Source organism: Pelophylax lessonae (assembly GCF_965119305.1).
Source record: "Pelophylax lessonae genome assembly, chromosome: 4".
Classification (NCBI taxonomy): domain Eukaryota; kingdom Metazoa; phylum Chordata; class Amphibia; order Anura; family Ranidae; genus Pelophylax; species Pelophylax lessonae.
In genome coordinates, this window is record NC_138771.1 from 634,203,172 (window position 1) to 634,219,377 (window position 16,206).

The 16,206-nt window shown below is 46.0% G+C and overlaps 1 protein-coding gene across 1 annotated transcript in view; it reads left to right on the plus strand.

The window, feature by feature from the left end:
* Window positions 1-603: 603 nt before the first annotated feature.
* The window catches only part of LOC309552887 (uncharacterized protein), a gene marked incomplete at both ends in the record, with an annotated part of 28,519 nt that continues 12,916 nt past the window's right edge, over window positions 604-16,206 (plus strand). The window contains 9 exon segments of the mRNA XM_082253798.1: window positions 604-650; window positions 2,200-2,258; window positions 7,974-8,066; window positions 8,171-8,298; window positions 8,385-8,525; window positions 12,854-12,913; window positions 13,203-13,358; window positions 13,831-13,927; window positions 15,456-15,691. Of these exon segments, the coding sequence (XP_082109924.1) occupies window positions 604-650; window positions 2,200-2,258; window positions 7,974-8,066; window positions 8,171-8,298; window positions 8,385-8,525; window positions 12,854-12,913; window positions 13,203-13,358; window positions 13,831-13,927; window positions 15,456-15,691 (1,017 nt within the window).

Genomic DNA, 16,206 nt, shown 5'->3' on the forward strand with positions numbered 1-16,206 from the left:
ATAAGGACATGTGTGTTCCAGTTCCTTTTTGGTGCATTCCGATGCGTTTTTTATGTGTTTTTAAACCGTTCCAGTGCAGGAAAAATGCAGCGTGTTCTACTATTTTTTCTGGAACACACCGGTGTGAACTTTGCCATTGGAAGCCATATAACCTGCTTTTCATGCGTTTTTGATGCAGAAAAAAAAAATGCACTGGACTGCATGTGATCAAAGCGGTTTGCACGGTCGATGTCATTGCGGCTTGCGAGTTCATTTATCAGAAGTCTATGCAAGTGAAATCTGGAAAAAGTGCTGCAGGAACCTTTTTCCTAATCGCTGTGACATGAGTTCCATTGCCGGAAATGGGGGTGCAACTTGTCATGCGATTTAGAACTGTCAAATGGCATGGCAAGTCACAGTGGTGTGAACGGGGGCTGGAGACAGATCTGTACATCATGGCAGGAGAACGGCGCCACACGCTGGGTGATCACAGTCATTGCAGGGAGAGGTGAGAAGGCGGGGGGAGGGGAATTAGAGGGTAATTGGTGTCAGGTGAGGATCTGATCTCCTATATATATGGTGGGTGGAGGGGAAATCAATGTATCCTTCTAGTTTTTCAGTAATATGCGGAGGGGCAGGATTGGTGACATGCATTGGACACTCCTAGCTGGGTAAGTGCACCTGTCATGGTGGTTTTATTGGTGAGCCTGCCAATGGAGATTTGTTATACCAGTGTGGGTGGTGGTGAAGAGGCCGTCTGTTTGTTCCTATGGAATGGATGTCTCTCCTGTTGATGACCAATTGAGATTTGGCAATGCTCAAGCCTGCGACAGATGGAGTGCCTTCCATAGGTTTCCCCCGGGTACTCCTGGTTTCTTTCCCACACTCCAGACATGCTGGTAGGTTAATTGGCTCCTGTCTAAAGTGCCCCTAGTATGGGTTGGTGGTAAAATGGGGATGGTGAGAAGTGGGAGCTGGCCTGGCCATAGGGATGGCAAGAGGTGGGTGAGGTGGGAGCTGGCCTGGCCATAGGGATGGCGAGAGGTGGGGGAGCAGGGATGGCGAGAGGTGGATGGCGAGAGGTGGGGGAGCTGGCCTGGCCATAGGGATGGCGAGAGGTGGGGGAGCTGGCCTGGCCATAGGGATGGCGAGAGGTAGGTAGGTGGGTGGGTGAGGGGGGAGCTGGCCTGGCCATAAGGATGGTGAGAGGTAGGTGGGTGAGGGGGGAGCTGGCCTGGCCATAAGGATGGTGAGAGGTAGGTGGGTGGGTGAGGGGGGAGCTGGCCTGGCCATAGGGATGGTGTGAGGGGGAGCTGGCCTGGCCATAGGGATGGCGGGAGGTGGGGGGGGGGGGGGGCTGGTGTGGCCATAGGGATGGTAAGAGGTAGGTGGTGAGGGGGGGCGGGAGCTGGCATGGCCATAGGGATGGCGGGTGGGCGAGGGGGGGGGAGCTGGCCTGGCCATAAGGATGGCGAGAGGTGGGTTGGTGATCGGGGGGGGGGGGGAGCTGGCCGTAGGGATGGCGAGGGGGGGTGGGGGGGGGGAGCTGGCCAGAGGGACATGCCTCTTTGGCATTTTCTCTAGCAGCAGATTTACCATCTGACCTCCTTTTGGGTCACCATACTCGTTACAATCTGACCATACAAGCTTTCTAGTCTTACCAAGACTACGTAAAAAAGCGCCTCCCTTATCTATTGAACTTGTAGCCAATCAGGCAGGCACATGTACCACATAGTAGTTGGTAGATCTTAGGAATTGTACAATCGGGTGTTGGCTTCAGTGTCCTGCATGATAAGCCATGTGTGTTCATGTGAATGGGCCCATATAACCTTCTGTACCAAACCATAGCACATAGATGTGAACCAACCCCATAGGAAGGAATAGGATTGCTATCCTGTAAATGGCATTTTGAAAAGTTTTGCTGCAGCATTCATATTGGTCTATTATCGCTAAACCATGTCTGCAATGATGGCTGGGCTGATGCCAAGTCTGACTGCAATGAGATGCCATGAGAACGTCTTTTTACCGGCCATTGTGCTCCAGAGGGATCCACATATCTGTTTTATTACATAGTTAATTTCTCATTTCTCTTGTTCTGTATGCCAGGTGTAATTCTCAGTATCTGATCTTATTCTAGATCTATGCATTGCGCAGTACCACTTCTCTTGCCTATAGCAGCTGATGGCTAACGAATATCGTGTGGTTTTGTTTTTGTTCCAGAGTTGCAGTGCTCTGCTTGACCCTTCCATATCTTGTGGAAGCCCAGGATCTACCTCCCGGTAAGTGTACATCCTTCTAGGAAAACAAAGTCTGTATAGTGATAACCGCTCCTCAAACTTCCAAGTCCCTGTCACAATATGTGAAATATGGTGCTGTCATGGTCAGATTATTGGTTAAAGGCAGGGCCGTCTTTACCACAGGGCAAAAGGGGCAGCTGCCCTGGGCCCAGTCATTGTTGTGGGGCCCAATGCAGCTGCCCCTTGGGCCCGCACTGCCGGCAAATAGGTAAAAAGGGGATTTTGGAGGGCCAAGAAAATATTTGCCCAGGGTCCATTTATTAAAGATGGCCCTGGTTAAAGGTTCTGGTGTTATCACATATGTCCTTGTCTGCCTATGTAACCTAAATCTGTAGGTCTGGCTAGGGTAAGTAGTAAAGTTACAATGAGAGATGCACCTCCAAACTCTGCATTTTATTCTCCCATATCACTTCTAAATGGTATTCTCAGAGAATAGGTTCAGGAACTCCCCCTTTCTGGGTCAATTCTTGTCTCTGGTATCATTTTGTGGTAAGTAATGTGTATGGAATTTGGTGGTAATAGCAAGAAAAGCAGTAAAATAGACCCCCCCAGCAACCACAGATCTCCCAGCATCAATAGACCCCTTCATCAACAGCAGGTCCTATCCAGCAACAATTGACTCCCCAGCATCACAATCCCCCCCCCCCCCCACCAGCAACAATTGACCTCCTCCAGAAACAATAAACAACCATTCAAAAACGGATCCCCCTCCAGCAACAATAGATGCCCCAGCAGACAGTATCAATAGACCGTCCAGCACCCCTTGCCAATAAATGCAATACCATTCAGTAATGAAGGTGCCGGAACTGCGTTCCACCACGTTCCTGCTAAAAAAAAAAGCCCTGGGTAAAGGTGAAGCTGGGAGAATAGTTGGTATGCCGGATCTAGGACTGGTTTCATTTGTAGGGATGAAGCTGGACCCACACAGCTAATATTGGATGCATCCCTCAGATTTGTCATACACAAGTCTGATCCACAAGCATACGTGCAACTTTTGTTTGGAGTGCACCCCAAATTTCAGATCTGGTAGATTAGTCAATTACCCAGTCAACAGCTGAAGTAGGGTTATGTGCCAGTGCGGGGTCGTGAAGGGTTTTTTGTGTAGCAGGTTTTCCAGGCATTGAGCCTGAGGTGGGTCTGCCATTGTTAACGGTTACCTCTCCAGCCCATGTGAGCTGTGACCCCCCCCCCCCCCCCCCGGTGTGAGAACTGAGACAATGACAACTCTGGCATCTTTGGTTTGGTTGTTGTATTTTAAGGGATGGGAGAAGGGAATGAGTGGGATACTTTTGGGAATCTTTGGCAAAAATGCCTGTTAGCGCTAGCCAGTGCTTCCTGATGCTTTAATACACTAATGCCCCGTACACACGTGCAGATTATCTGAAGACTTTTGTCTTCAGATTTACCTTTTCTATGTAGTGCAAGGGCCTGCCGGATTGCATACAAATTGAAAGTGTTTAGATTTGACCTCATATTATATGGTTTTGGTAAGTCTACAGACAAAAGTCTTCAGATAATCTGCACGTGTGTACGGGGCATAACACTGCAAGCTGTGCTGGAACCTCGACTTTAGTCCAGAAGATCCAGGAACGTACACTTGACTCCAAAAGTCACTGAACAGCTCCCCCCCCCCAGCCCTGCGCTGGCTTGAGGTAGCTCTGTGAATTCCTGTGATGCGCAGCATCACTACACTGTGCACCAACTCTTCAGGGCCCAAACGGCAGGTTCCCCCTTTACACTTCAGGGTCCTATGACCAGGCACCCCCTTTACAGCTAGCTGACACTTGGATCCCAGAACCTTCTCCGGAGTGGTCCCCTCTAATATTAGGTAGACCCTGTAACGACACCCCACTGTATGAAAGGGGTTACAGTCGTCTAGGATAATCCGCTCCCGAACACCAGGACAGCTATTGACCACTCCAATCCGCCATACATGAAGCCCATACAAATAATCCCCCCCCCCCCCCCCCCCCAGTACGAGACAAGGCTCCGTATTGAGGTCAAGTGAGAATAACTCCTTCCCCTTTATTGAAAGAAACACAGCATTTATATACACTTTGAGAATACCATATGAACAATGACTGTGTAATTAGACCCCTTAGTAGACAGCCAGGTGAGCTCATTAACATATCAATGGTCTCAGACCCAATTAATAACATACTGTCCTATTTAGACAAAAGCACTTAGTTAATCAGTAGACATTCTTTAGGAAGGGCTGCTGGAAACAATCCCCCCCTCTCTCTGCAGCTAATACACATTGATTAGCAGACATGGTGTCTCTCATAGTTCCTGGATGCCCAAATTAGAGTTGCACTTCCTGTGCCTTACAGCGTATAGGAATAAGATGGATCTCCATATTTCCTGAGGGATAATGGTAATGCATATTACTGTCCCATTTGAAGTAGTCCTAACCATATTCTCAGTGTACACCACCCTCCCGGTCCCCCTGCATCCATAAAAGATGCAGGGTGACTTAAACATAAGAGAGCCACACAAGGCTGGACATGGTGCCTCCCAACCTCCTTTAAAGGAATTTGGGGTCCACAACCCCCATGCCCAAAGTGACTCCTGTCACAGACCCCCAGGGGCAATCCACAGTACTCACGACCTTTGTAGGCTTTCCTGGGACTCTCTACTCTCTCCACCCTCTGGATTCTCAGACCGCACCCAGAGACATCTGCTTCCTCTGACAGGAGGAGAGACAGCCGTACTCTCCCTCCTGGGACCCTGCTTCCCGCCAAAGACCATGAGTCATGCGCTCCCCTCAAACTTATACCCAGAATCCTCTGCGGCAGAATCTGCCTTCTGGGGTAGTTGCAAGCCTGAATGTGTCTTATTGGGTTTCCTCCACTACCCTATAAATGGCCTCTCACAGGACCAGTGGGGAGACTCCCCTCTCAGCAGACACAAGTGGAGCAATGGCAACCTACCTGACCAAAATAAATCATGGCTCTGCTGTTAGTCAGACAAAGCACACTATATTTTACCTAGCACCTACCTGTAGGGTGCTACATGTGCAATACAAAACACGGCCATGGAGAGGTCTACAGACTGGGTGCTTGGTGACTTTGTCTGACCAAACCAACTAGAACTGAAGAGTAATCTTTGCCCTTCTCTAAGTAGGGAACTTGCACTGGACAACTTGTAGCCCCACCCAACTTGGAAGCCAAGGGATGTCACCAGCAGCTTGGGCCCCTTTCACACAAGTGCACGGTTTGGGTTTTCATCCATCTGTTGATGAATAAAAATAGACACCAATGCATCTCTATGGAAAAATGGATGATCATCCATTTACATCTAATTTGGAACCAATCAAAGCACTTTTTTGAATGGCATGGATGTAAACGGACAAACTGTCAGCTTTTTTTACATTGGTAGTGGATGTAAACTTTTTGAAGAAAAAGTGACTGAACTGATGGAACAAATGGTCTGGATGTGTAAAAGGGGCCTAGATCTCCAAACGGGGTGCAAACCCTTTATTCAGCAATTGCTATAGTTGCAATGTTTAGATCCTGCATGTCTAATGGAAGAGGTCCTACGAGGCTCAAAGATCGCTTTTGTAACTATAGTGATTGCTGAATAAAGCCTTGGACCCATTTTGGAGATTCTTGGTGTGCTGGTGACCTCTTGATTTGAAGTCTTTGGTTTCCAGCCAGTGGTTACTGCAGAACCCACTTACCATCCACAGCCACTCTCAGGAACACGAGCATTGGGAATAGTCGTGTTGGCTTCCATGCAAACCAGGCTTGTTGATCTCCTGTATGTATACTAAACCTACTTTACGTGCAATCTAGGGAAACTTTTTGGCACTCTTACTTTAATTGGTCCTAAAAAGTACCCTTCTCCATCCTTAAATTTTTGAAGAGTTTGTTCATGTTGCTAGAATGAAAGCCCATCTCAGTGTTGTAGTAATATACTCTACAGCACATGTCTCAAAACACAAGGCCCAAGGGCTGAATCCAGGCCATTTGTCGCCTTTGCACCCAGGGATTGCTTGCGCTTGCCCTCCACTCCCCACTGTCGCTTGTAATCACAGGCGCCTTCTGTGTTTACAAGGACAGCTTTCCTCTCGGTGCCTCAGATTAGTGCCTGACCTGCACACAGGGCAAGGGAGGTGCATTGTGGGATGGGGCATCATTGCTGTGATCCACATCTGTTCCTGGGTATGCAATGCTGACCAATAGCCTTACTGCAAGTCAGAGGCAGAGCCATTTACACTGCCAGTAGGTACTAGAGCCAGGCTGGGTAGGTGAGATGTGAGGAAGCTTTTTGGGGAAAATGGTGCAGAGGTCAGAGCTGAGGGGTGGAAGTAAGATGTGGACAGCCTGTGAAAGAGCTGCACACCCTTCATCCCTGCACTCTGTACATAGTACACGCCTGGTATTTATTGCCCCTTTATACTACCCTCCCACTGTGGCTTCACCCACCATTTGGTTCAGTAGGGGGATTGGTTGACTTCTGCACCAAATCTAAGCGAGGAGGGGGAAAAAGCCTTGGATAAACTTGGTCTTACAGGTACCTCTGGTCCTTTTGAGGGCAACCATAATGACAGGGGCGTAACTACAGGGGTTGCAATTGCAACCGGGCCCCATACTCCAGGGGGCCTGTGCGGCTCCCCTGTACACCTGGATGGGATAGGATGTCACAATAGAGAACCAGGAAACGATCAGTAAATATGTAATTTACCAGCTGCTTCGTTTTCTGAATGGACAGTCAGTCAGTGACATTGTAAAAAAAATAAAATAAAACTAGCAGGATCGCAAAGTTCATTCAAAGGTTGCGAGCAGGCCTTGGCATTCCACCACCATGGGGAGGACCCAAGATGGCAGGAAGGGAGCCCACTGCAGAACTTGTGGAAGGGAAGGGCCTCACCAGGGGTTCGGGGGGCCCTTCATGGTTTCTTGCACCGGGGCCCTGAAGGTTCTAGTTACGCCTCTGCATAATGATGCGTCCTGTGAGGTGAGTTTGAAACCCCCTGCGATGCAGTGTTTGTTTGCAAATTCTCAGGGGAAGATGAGCCTCACAAGTTTCTTGCAGCAGAAGATGGGACTTGTAGCTCACTGCAGACTGAGTAAAGCAGTGGGTCAGTAGCATGATCCAAAGGTTTTCCTGGAAAAGCTTTTTACAACTCTAAAGAATGTGGTAAGGAAACACTGGGGGGTTATATGGCATGTGTAAATTTTTCCCTCAAGCATTTGTATTAGGACAAGGGGTGGGAAGGAGGGGGTTGGGTGCAATGGTTTTATTGCAGGCATGAGGGGTGCCCTGATCCTAACCCAAACAGGAGGTGCAGTTTGGCATCTTCGCCCTGGGTAGTGTCCTGGCACTGATTGGGATACCTGTAATTCACAGGAAACGGTAACCTACAATAGGTGCTGCATTGTCCAACTCTATAAATGTTGGCTATGTGGTACTTTAGGTCAGACACCAGCAGGTAATGCCCAGCGTCTCCATCCCTGTATCAGGAAAAAATGAAGAGTTGAAAAGGATTATAAGAGGTGCATGGAAGCCAGCCCCCAGTCTGATGTACTCCCTCCTCCAGTCTGCCACCAACCAAGTGGACCTGTCTCATGATATAAACAGGGGTTTAGTTGACATGGGAAAGGGTAACCTACAATGGGTGCTGCATTGTCCAACTCTGGGCCTACTTTTAGACCTGTAATCCTGGTTTGATGGTGGTGAGGTTTTCCCTTCTAGGTATGTTGAAGATAGACTGTCGTGACCGGTATTTCTATATTTGGGGAGACAAGAGTTTCTTTGGATCGCTTCAATGGCAGCTGGAAGCCATAGGTAAGGACTTTCACAGTAAAATTCTATTCTTAATAGAAGCTTTGTCTATTTTCTTCTTATATATTTTTTTTTCTTTTTTTTTTTTAATACCGGCCTTTTATCAGACTTTACAGGGTCTGTTGATGTAATGAAGGGCATGCGGGCATCACAATGTGGCTACACCCCAACCACTGACTTGTATGGGAACGTGGAAATTCGGATCTCCTTTCTAGGCTGCTGGGTGAAGAATATGGTAGGTGTTAGAATATGGTAGGTGTTACACTTGGCCATTCCACTGTCTTCACCCCTCATGCTGACTTTATTTTTTTTATTTTGCAGAACGACAAGGACTTTAAGGTCTCTGTGCAGATCAGAGTGTACACTGGAGCGCAGCCCGTGGTATATCTTAGGAACCTATCCTGCAGCCCTAAACGGCCATGGGATGTGAGGGAAATTATCTGTGAAGAAAACTACATGGAGGTAAACTTGTAGGGCAGTGTGTGGTGGAACTAGTAAATGGTCAATGCACAAGGCGGTGCCAACTGTCAAAGTTCTTAGGGAGAGCTTGAGCCAGGGCTTTTTTTTTTTTTTTTTTTTTCAGCGGGAACGTGGGGGGAACGCAGTTCCAGCACCTCCAGTCTGAATGTATGCAATGGCAAAGGGGTGCTGAGGTCAGTGGGGTGAGCTGAATAGCCTATTGATGTTGGTTGCTGGGGATCCATTGTTGCTGGGGTGAATCTATTCTATTGCTGGAGGGCATTTTGTTGTGGAGGGGGGCTACTGTTGCAGTGGAGGATTTATTGTTGCTTGGGGAAACTATTGTTTTTTTTTTTGGGGGGGGGGGGGTCGTCTATTGTTGCTGATTCCAGGGAATCTATTTTACTGCTTTTCTAGTTATTATACAAATTGCCTAGAACCACAGCATGATACTTGGTTCTGTATTCTCTAAAATGGGGGAGGTGGGTAGAGGGTGGAACCAAAGGACAGCGCTGGGTAGGTGCAAAGGTCAGAGCCCTGGCTTGAGCTAATGGCTAATCTTTAATTGGCCATACAACACACATTCAAGGGATGGTACATCGCTCTATTAAGGCCTGTACACACGATCCGAAAATCAGACGAAAAATGCTTGTGAAAAGATGGACGATAATCTGATCGTTAGTACACAGCTTACGAGAGGCGATCACAACAGTTCTCACGATATTATCCGGTCGTGCAAGCATAAAAATTTTGATCATATAACAAATCGTACGATAATCGTATTATCAGTATGTTTGTCCGAAAAAATGGTGAGCAGTAGACAGCGCAAGAGCAGTAAATTTTCCTTCACGCTACGGCGTGGTTACGCATACCGGAAGCTTTTGAATCATCGTCCAAGAAAATTCGTATCGTAAGTAACCTCTCCCATTTGCGAATATAATTGAGAGTTCCTAGCAACCAAACAAAAATGGACGGAGCGTCGTCCGATTTTCGGATCGTGTGTACTGGGCATTAAAGTGGATGTTAAGAGTAAATTACCCAGCATGCTGAAGGAAAAATGGAGTTGGGGAGGAGCTTGCAATAGGAACTGAGATGTTGCAGCAATCTCCACTGAACTATTTTTTTGGTTCGAACAGGGCCCCCAGTGCTGATTGGATGCCTGTTTGACAAAAACAGTCAGGCTGGTGTACTTGTATGCTTAATGTTGGCCAACTTGTGTTAAACCGGCTGATTATATGTACTGGCTTGAAACCTGGTAACTGTTAGGATGATTTGATGGTGGTCACATGGTTCTCTGCACAGCCAGGGTGCGACACATAAAGCATCTTTGTGGTGGTCTTGCAAAATTCCAATTGGCTTTTGTGAGTAGTTGTTGGCAAGATTACTTTGGTAACAGTTTGCTGGTATGTTGTGTCAGCATGGCAGCCTATAGTTCCACAGCTGAAGCTTGCATGAGGGGTTGACACAATAGGGTGACGTACTGAAGCTGGAAAGGACAATCTGGTGCAGCTGTGCATGGTAGCCAATCTGTTTCTAAATTGAGCTTTATATCTCCATGATTAAGTGCCGGTTCACACTGCAGCGGCACGACTTCGGTGGTGACCTGTGAAGTTGCGTGCACCGCGACTTGCACGGACTTCATAAAATGAATGTCTATGCAAGTCGCCCCGAAGTAGTACAGGACCCTTATTCTAAGTCGGCGCGACTTGTGTCGTTCCTGTACCAACCCAGGAGTTTCTCGTGCCGTTTTTAGCCTGAAGTACATTGCACCTTTGTCTAAAGCTGGTACAGGTAGGAGGACCCTCTGTACAAATACTTTCTAATACAGTGGTTCTCAAATCTGGGCCTCAGGACCCACTAACAGGCCAGATTTTCAATATGACGGAAATACATCACAGGTGATATAATTTGCTGCTCAGTGATTGCAGTATTCTGGTCTGCATCTCCCCAAGGTGATACTTAAAATCTGGCCTGTTAGTGGGTCCTGAGGACCGGAGTTGAGAACCACTGTTCTAATGGGTTATGTGAATGGAATGGCCAACTTGAAATGCTGCATGAAAAGTGTTGTAGAGTATTGGCGCCTCCCTTATGACTAACAAAGTGAAGCTGCTCTCAATTTAGGTATAGTAGACTTAAAGCGGTCCGGGCACAAAAACAAACTTTTTTTTTTTTGTGCCCATCCGCTTGGTCTCCTTCACCTGAAAAGGAATTGGATAGTTAGGCATTTTATTTTTTTTCACTCGCCTTGTAATTGGAGATTGAAAATACTCACCTATTCTCTACTTCCTCCCTTGGTGCCATGGCTCCGTCACTTCCTGTCTTGCGATGATTCCTGGGAGCTGAACGTCATCGCTCCCAGGAATCAATGCGACGGCACCGGCCCCGCTCGTCACTTCCGGGGTGAAGCCGCATTCCCTGCTAAACAGCTTCTGGGCATGCCCAGAAGCTATGGAGGAATGCAGCACCGCACCGGAAGTGACGAGAGGGGCCGGTGCAGGCGCATTCTGGGACAAGAGGATCGCGCCGGCTTCAGCTGCCCACAAGAGAGATGGCAATGCTGGAGAAGAATTTTTAAAAGTGAGTATTTCTTCTTGTAGGTAAGTGCAAACCGGGACAGATCAGAGGCTAGCCATTGTGGAATGTACTATCCCTGACTGTCCCGGGGGTATGTTCACTGAAAAAATTTTCGTGCCCGGAACTCCGCTTTAAATGGAAATTAAGGGAATAATGAGGCGCTAATACACAAATGCAATAGGTCATATGAAATCCCAACCTCCAATGGATATAATAAAATCACCAGAAAGTGCTTGGTGTCTGTGCACAAATGGAAACTTGTGTATGTGTGGGTGTGCAAAATGTAAACTTAACCGGATGGTAGAAATGATATAAAGTGCTGGTGCACTCGGTAAATACACATGTAGTGAATAAGCGCATTAATAATAAATATAAATAAATTGCTTCATGCAATAAAATGTATAGGGGAAAAAATTACTCCCAATAACAAAAGGAGAATGGAGGTGTGAATTGCATAGGAGTGTTGAACCCAAATCTAGATATGAATATGGGAGTGACGCACCATGTAAATTTACATGGCAAAGTCCATATGAAAAAGAAAAAGGGTGGTTGATTCCTTGTGCAATTCTTTAGTGCTTCTCTCGGGGTGCCAGTGACACAAGGGGTATCTGATCCTTCACCCAGTGAGCTGAGGTCACTTACCAAATGCACGCAGGCCTCAAAGGACCTAAAGTGCAGGTAGAACTGTAAAGATCTTTCAGCAACACCCTCCTCCTAGGTGAAGATTCAGGGATGGGGTTCTCCTAAATCAGTGGTGGAATTTTTTTTTTTTTTTTTTTCTGCCAAGGGCCATTTGGGTATTTATAAAATCATTTGGGGGCCGTACAAAATTATCAATTTGAAAATGTGCCTGTTATATTTGGTCAAACATTTAATTAACTCAACCCTAATGTGATGGCTGCCACTGCTTCTCTTTGGTGGCTGGTACTGCTGTGTTGCTGGCGGTAAATGCTGGCTAGCAGTGGCGCCGCACTGGAGGAAGAGGCCATGTTTCCTGTATTGGTCACAGGCGGAGTGCTTTTGATATCACTCTGCCTGTGACTCACTCAGACTGTCAGAACAGAGCCAGAACTATACAGGAAGCATCGGCTCCATTCTGACAGATCAGCTGAGACACTCGGCTGCATGGGGGGCCGGACCAAATGACTTTGAGGGCCTCATATGGCCCCCGGGCCATAGGTTCCCCACCCCTGTCCTAAATGGATGTCTCAAAGCTCCTGTGTGGATGGCTCAGATCCCAGGTGGCTGTTCTGCTTGAATTGAATCTGTTTTTACCAGCTTAATTTCAAATCCGACTAACCTTTCTAGATCTCTTTTGTATTTAATGGTTCAAATGCTGCATGTTTGTCATATTCATTCTCTGAGATTTTGCATATTTTTCTCTGGAGAGATGCAGCAATGTATTGCTCTCCTCTATTGAGAGAACATGGAGCTGGGCTTCAGTGACCAATCAGGTTATCAAAGCAATCGGGTGACCTGAAATCGTGAGTTCTGGGTCCTAATCGTTGGTAGAGGGCTCTCAGTGAGACCCAGGGCTCTGCACTGAGCTTGCCATGGTACCAGCACAAAGGGAGGCACATGTGCAGCCTCACTGGACTGGGCTTTTCCATGGGGCTGCATATTTGTGAGGTTGACATCCAAGGGGTGTAAATTCATCAATGTAATAGGGAGATTACCTTGGTTTTAACATAGATTTACTGGAGAAGAGTGCTTTGTAGCTTTTTCTTGCCACTCTTACAAACCTGTCTTCCCCACAGGTGTCTGTGCTGAGACTTTCAGAAGATGATAAAGATGCACGTCTGCAGGCTACATCCACGGTAATCTTGCTTTGTGGCAAAACTTTTAATGGAATTTTTTGGATTGTGACTCTAAATTTGCCTCTAGAAATGAAACTACACAAAATACATGGGTATAATGTAAATGTGCTACCCAGAATAGCCTTCATATTGGGGGTTGAGTGGCAAGTTCTAAATAAGCTATTTTAAATGTGAAACTTTAGGCATTTGACTGCATTGTCAAGGGTCTATTATGGACACTGACGTCTAATCATCTGATGGTGTATTCACCTCCTAAGTGCTTACTTTCTGACTCTTGGCCTTACTGCAGACTAGGATCTCTCAGTCATTTAGAGTGGAATTCCAAAAGAATGCAACTATCGTTCCGGCTGCTGTTGCCATAAAGAGAGGCTATGATGTCTATGTCGCATTGACCAGGGTGGTATTCCGAGCACCTTACAATACTCCAGAGTCACAAGTTATACAGGTAAGTAGGAATGCTGAGCTAAAAATATAGCTGGTTTGGTTAATGCCCAGGTAAAAACAAAAGTTTGGATGCTAGCAAAGCGTGGTATCCTTTCTTTGTACTCCCGTTGAGTTTACCTGCTGTCCTACTTGACTTTGAAAGAGCAGATAGTGGTGCCAAGCATCTCCAGCACATAACCAACCTATAAGTGGTATGTGATATTGAACTCTGTAAACTTGGGATGATCCCCTAATGGGACCATAACTGCTGCTGGTCGAACCTAAAGCCAGCACAGTGTAGATTAGTGACCTAAAATATAGGTGTGTGGAAGGCCCACATCAACTGGAAAAAATGGCATTAGTGCTCTTGTCTGCAAACTTCAGGGTGGGGGGGTTGAGCCAACAATTGCTTGCTGTAAATGTAGCTTGTCAAACGAATATCTTGATACGAAGGGTTAATATGTTCTATTGTGATCCTACTATCTTCCTTACAGGTTGGAAACTACCATCTTGATGCAGTATTGAGCACGATGCAGCAAAAGCAGTCTCTGCGTATTCTCATCATAAACACAACAATGGCATGTCCCAATGGTAGGTTATCCAACACCCATTAATGGGTATAGGAACTCTTTATTGGAGGACCAAGAAAAATGGAAGGTTGCCTGGCTGATGTGCACACCTTGCTTCCCTATTGTAACTGTTTGATCTTCTGGATATGCTTAGACGTAGGCCTCACACTGAGTGTTTGCCCAGTACTTAATGTCTTTTTCCCCTGCCAGGATATTTAAAGACTTGCCTAAAGCTGTGTTTTGCAAATCCATTGTAGTGCATCTGACATTTATTAGCCAGGATATTTTATTCAAGCCATTGAATGAACTCTATATGTGCCTAGTGGGAGACTCCTTTAGGCATGTTGGGTTTTTTTTTTTCACGCTAATGCTCCTGTCTCTAGCAAGGAAAAATGGGATAACATGAGGAGTTAGAGGCAGAAAAAAGCCAAACACCCTGGAGTGTTTGATGCTAAGCATTCATTAGGCCTTACCCCAATACCTAGGACGTTGGCTTTCAAGATATCAATGCCTAGATATATATTCCGGTTAGTGAGGCTAGGTTGTGAACAGAGTTGTATAAAGTACTCAAAACCCATACTTGAGTAAGAGTACAAGTGCTCGATCAAAAAGTCACTTGAGTAGAAGTACTAAAGTATTCAACTTTTTTTTTTTTTTGTACTGAGTATTGCAAGTAGTTTATTTAAATTGCTACTCAAGTACTGAAAGTACAAGTACTGTGTTATGTAGTTATTAAAGAAAAGTCAAGTCAAAGTACACATGACATTCAAATTTTTTTGAGCTTCATGAAACCTGCCATCTACTATTCTGGCAGTGGTAATTGTAACGAGTAACTATGCAGCACAAAAAAAATATCGGGAGTAGAAGTAGTGAATCATCGAAAAATGTAGTGAAGTAAAAGTGGAAGTAGGAGAAAAATTCTACTCTAGGAAAGTACAGATACCGCCTTTCGGTACTTAGTACAGTAGAGAAGTAGTTCTAGTTACTATACATCTCTGTTTGTGAAGCAAAGATCATAATTTTAGCTCTAGAGCCTGTACCTTAAAGTAAATTTGGGGATAATCCTATCTCCGATCTCATCTCTCAAATCCACAAAATGAGAACATATGGCAAAACTGGCAGCAGGGAGTATTGCATGTCAGTGGTCTCAGTAATTTGGTTCAATAAATCTAAGTGAGAGTTGTTGGTTAATGAAGCTATTTGGCATTGCTGTGGAGCACAAATACAGCCAGGTGTCTTACAACCTTCTGTACAAAATTTGGCTTATTAACTACCCACATTCTCATCAACTGAGGCTTTAGAGGCCCAGAATGATGGGGTGACTAGATGTATAGGGTTTAGGGCAAAGAGTTGGGCTAAGCTAAAAGGGGTTAGTCCTAAGCTAAAAGGTTAGTCCGTAAGCAAGAATTCTGGGTGAACCCTGTTCTTGCCCTTCGCAGAGGGTTCCAAATTTTTAGCTCAAAATGGGTGTGTGTGTATAGAACTATATAACTGTGCCTTAATGGATCATGTGCTCATCTGAAACAAATCTCTTCTGCTTACTACGGCAGACCCTCCAGTGTTCCAAGACCTGGCTTTTTCGTGGCTGTCGCCAGCTCTGCTGGGTCTGATCGAGGAAGGAACTGTCATAAACTGCTCATTCGCCATGGGCATTAATGGAAATCTGCTCAGCAAGAATAAAATTGAAGCAAACCAGTACATATTTAACGACCGCATAGTCTGTGATGAATTGAACAGTGTTGTGAATATAACTGTGCCAATTGGAGCTCCCGGAGGTTATGCTGAGGTAAGTGGCAGTTAACCTTAGACATGTGAATTTTGTTTTGATCAGAATAGATTCAATTTTTTTTTTGGGGTTTTTTTTTTTTGGGGTGATTCAGATGTATCAGAATGTTAACCAATTTTGTTGCCATTTATCTCGTTTTGTATTTGTTTTCCCTCTGGTTGAGGGATTTCACCCCCAAAGTCGCTCATCCATGTTTTTATGGGCACTTTGTGCACAGTAATGTTGGAACAGGAAGGAGCCATCCCCAAACTGTTCCACAAAGTTGAGAGCATGAAATTGTCCAAAATGTCTTGGTATGCTAATGCCTTAATAGTTAGTTTCACTGGAACCAATGGGCCAAGCCCAACCCCTGAAACACAACCCCACACAATATGGGCCAAGCCAAACCCCTGAAAAACAACCCCACACAATGTGGTCCATTAAGACATAGATGAGTTTGGGGTGGAGGCATTTTACTTGCCTGCAGAGTCCTGACCTCAACCCAATAGAACACCTTTGGGGTGAATTGCAACATC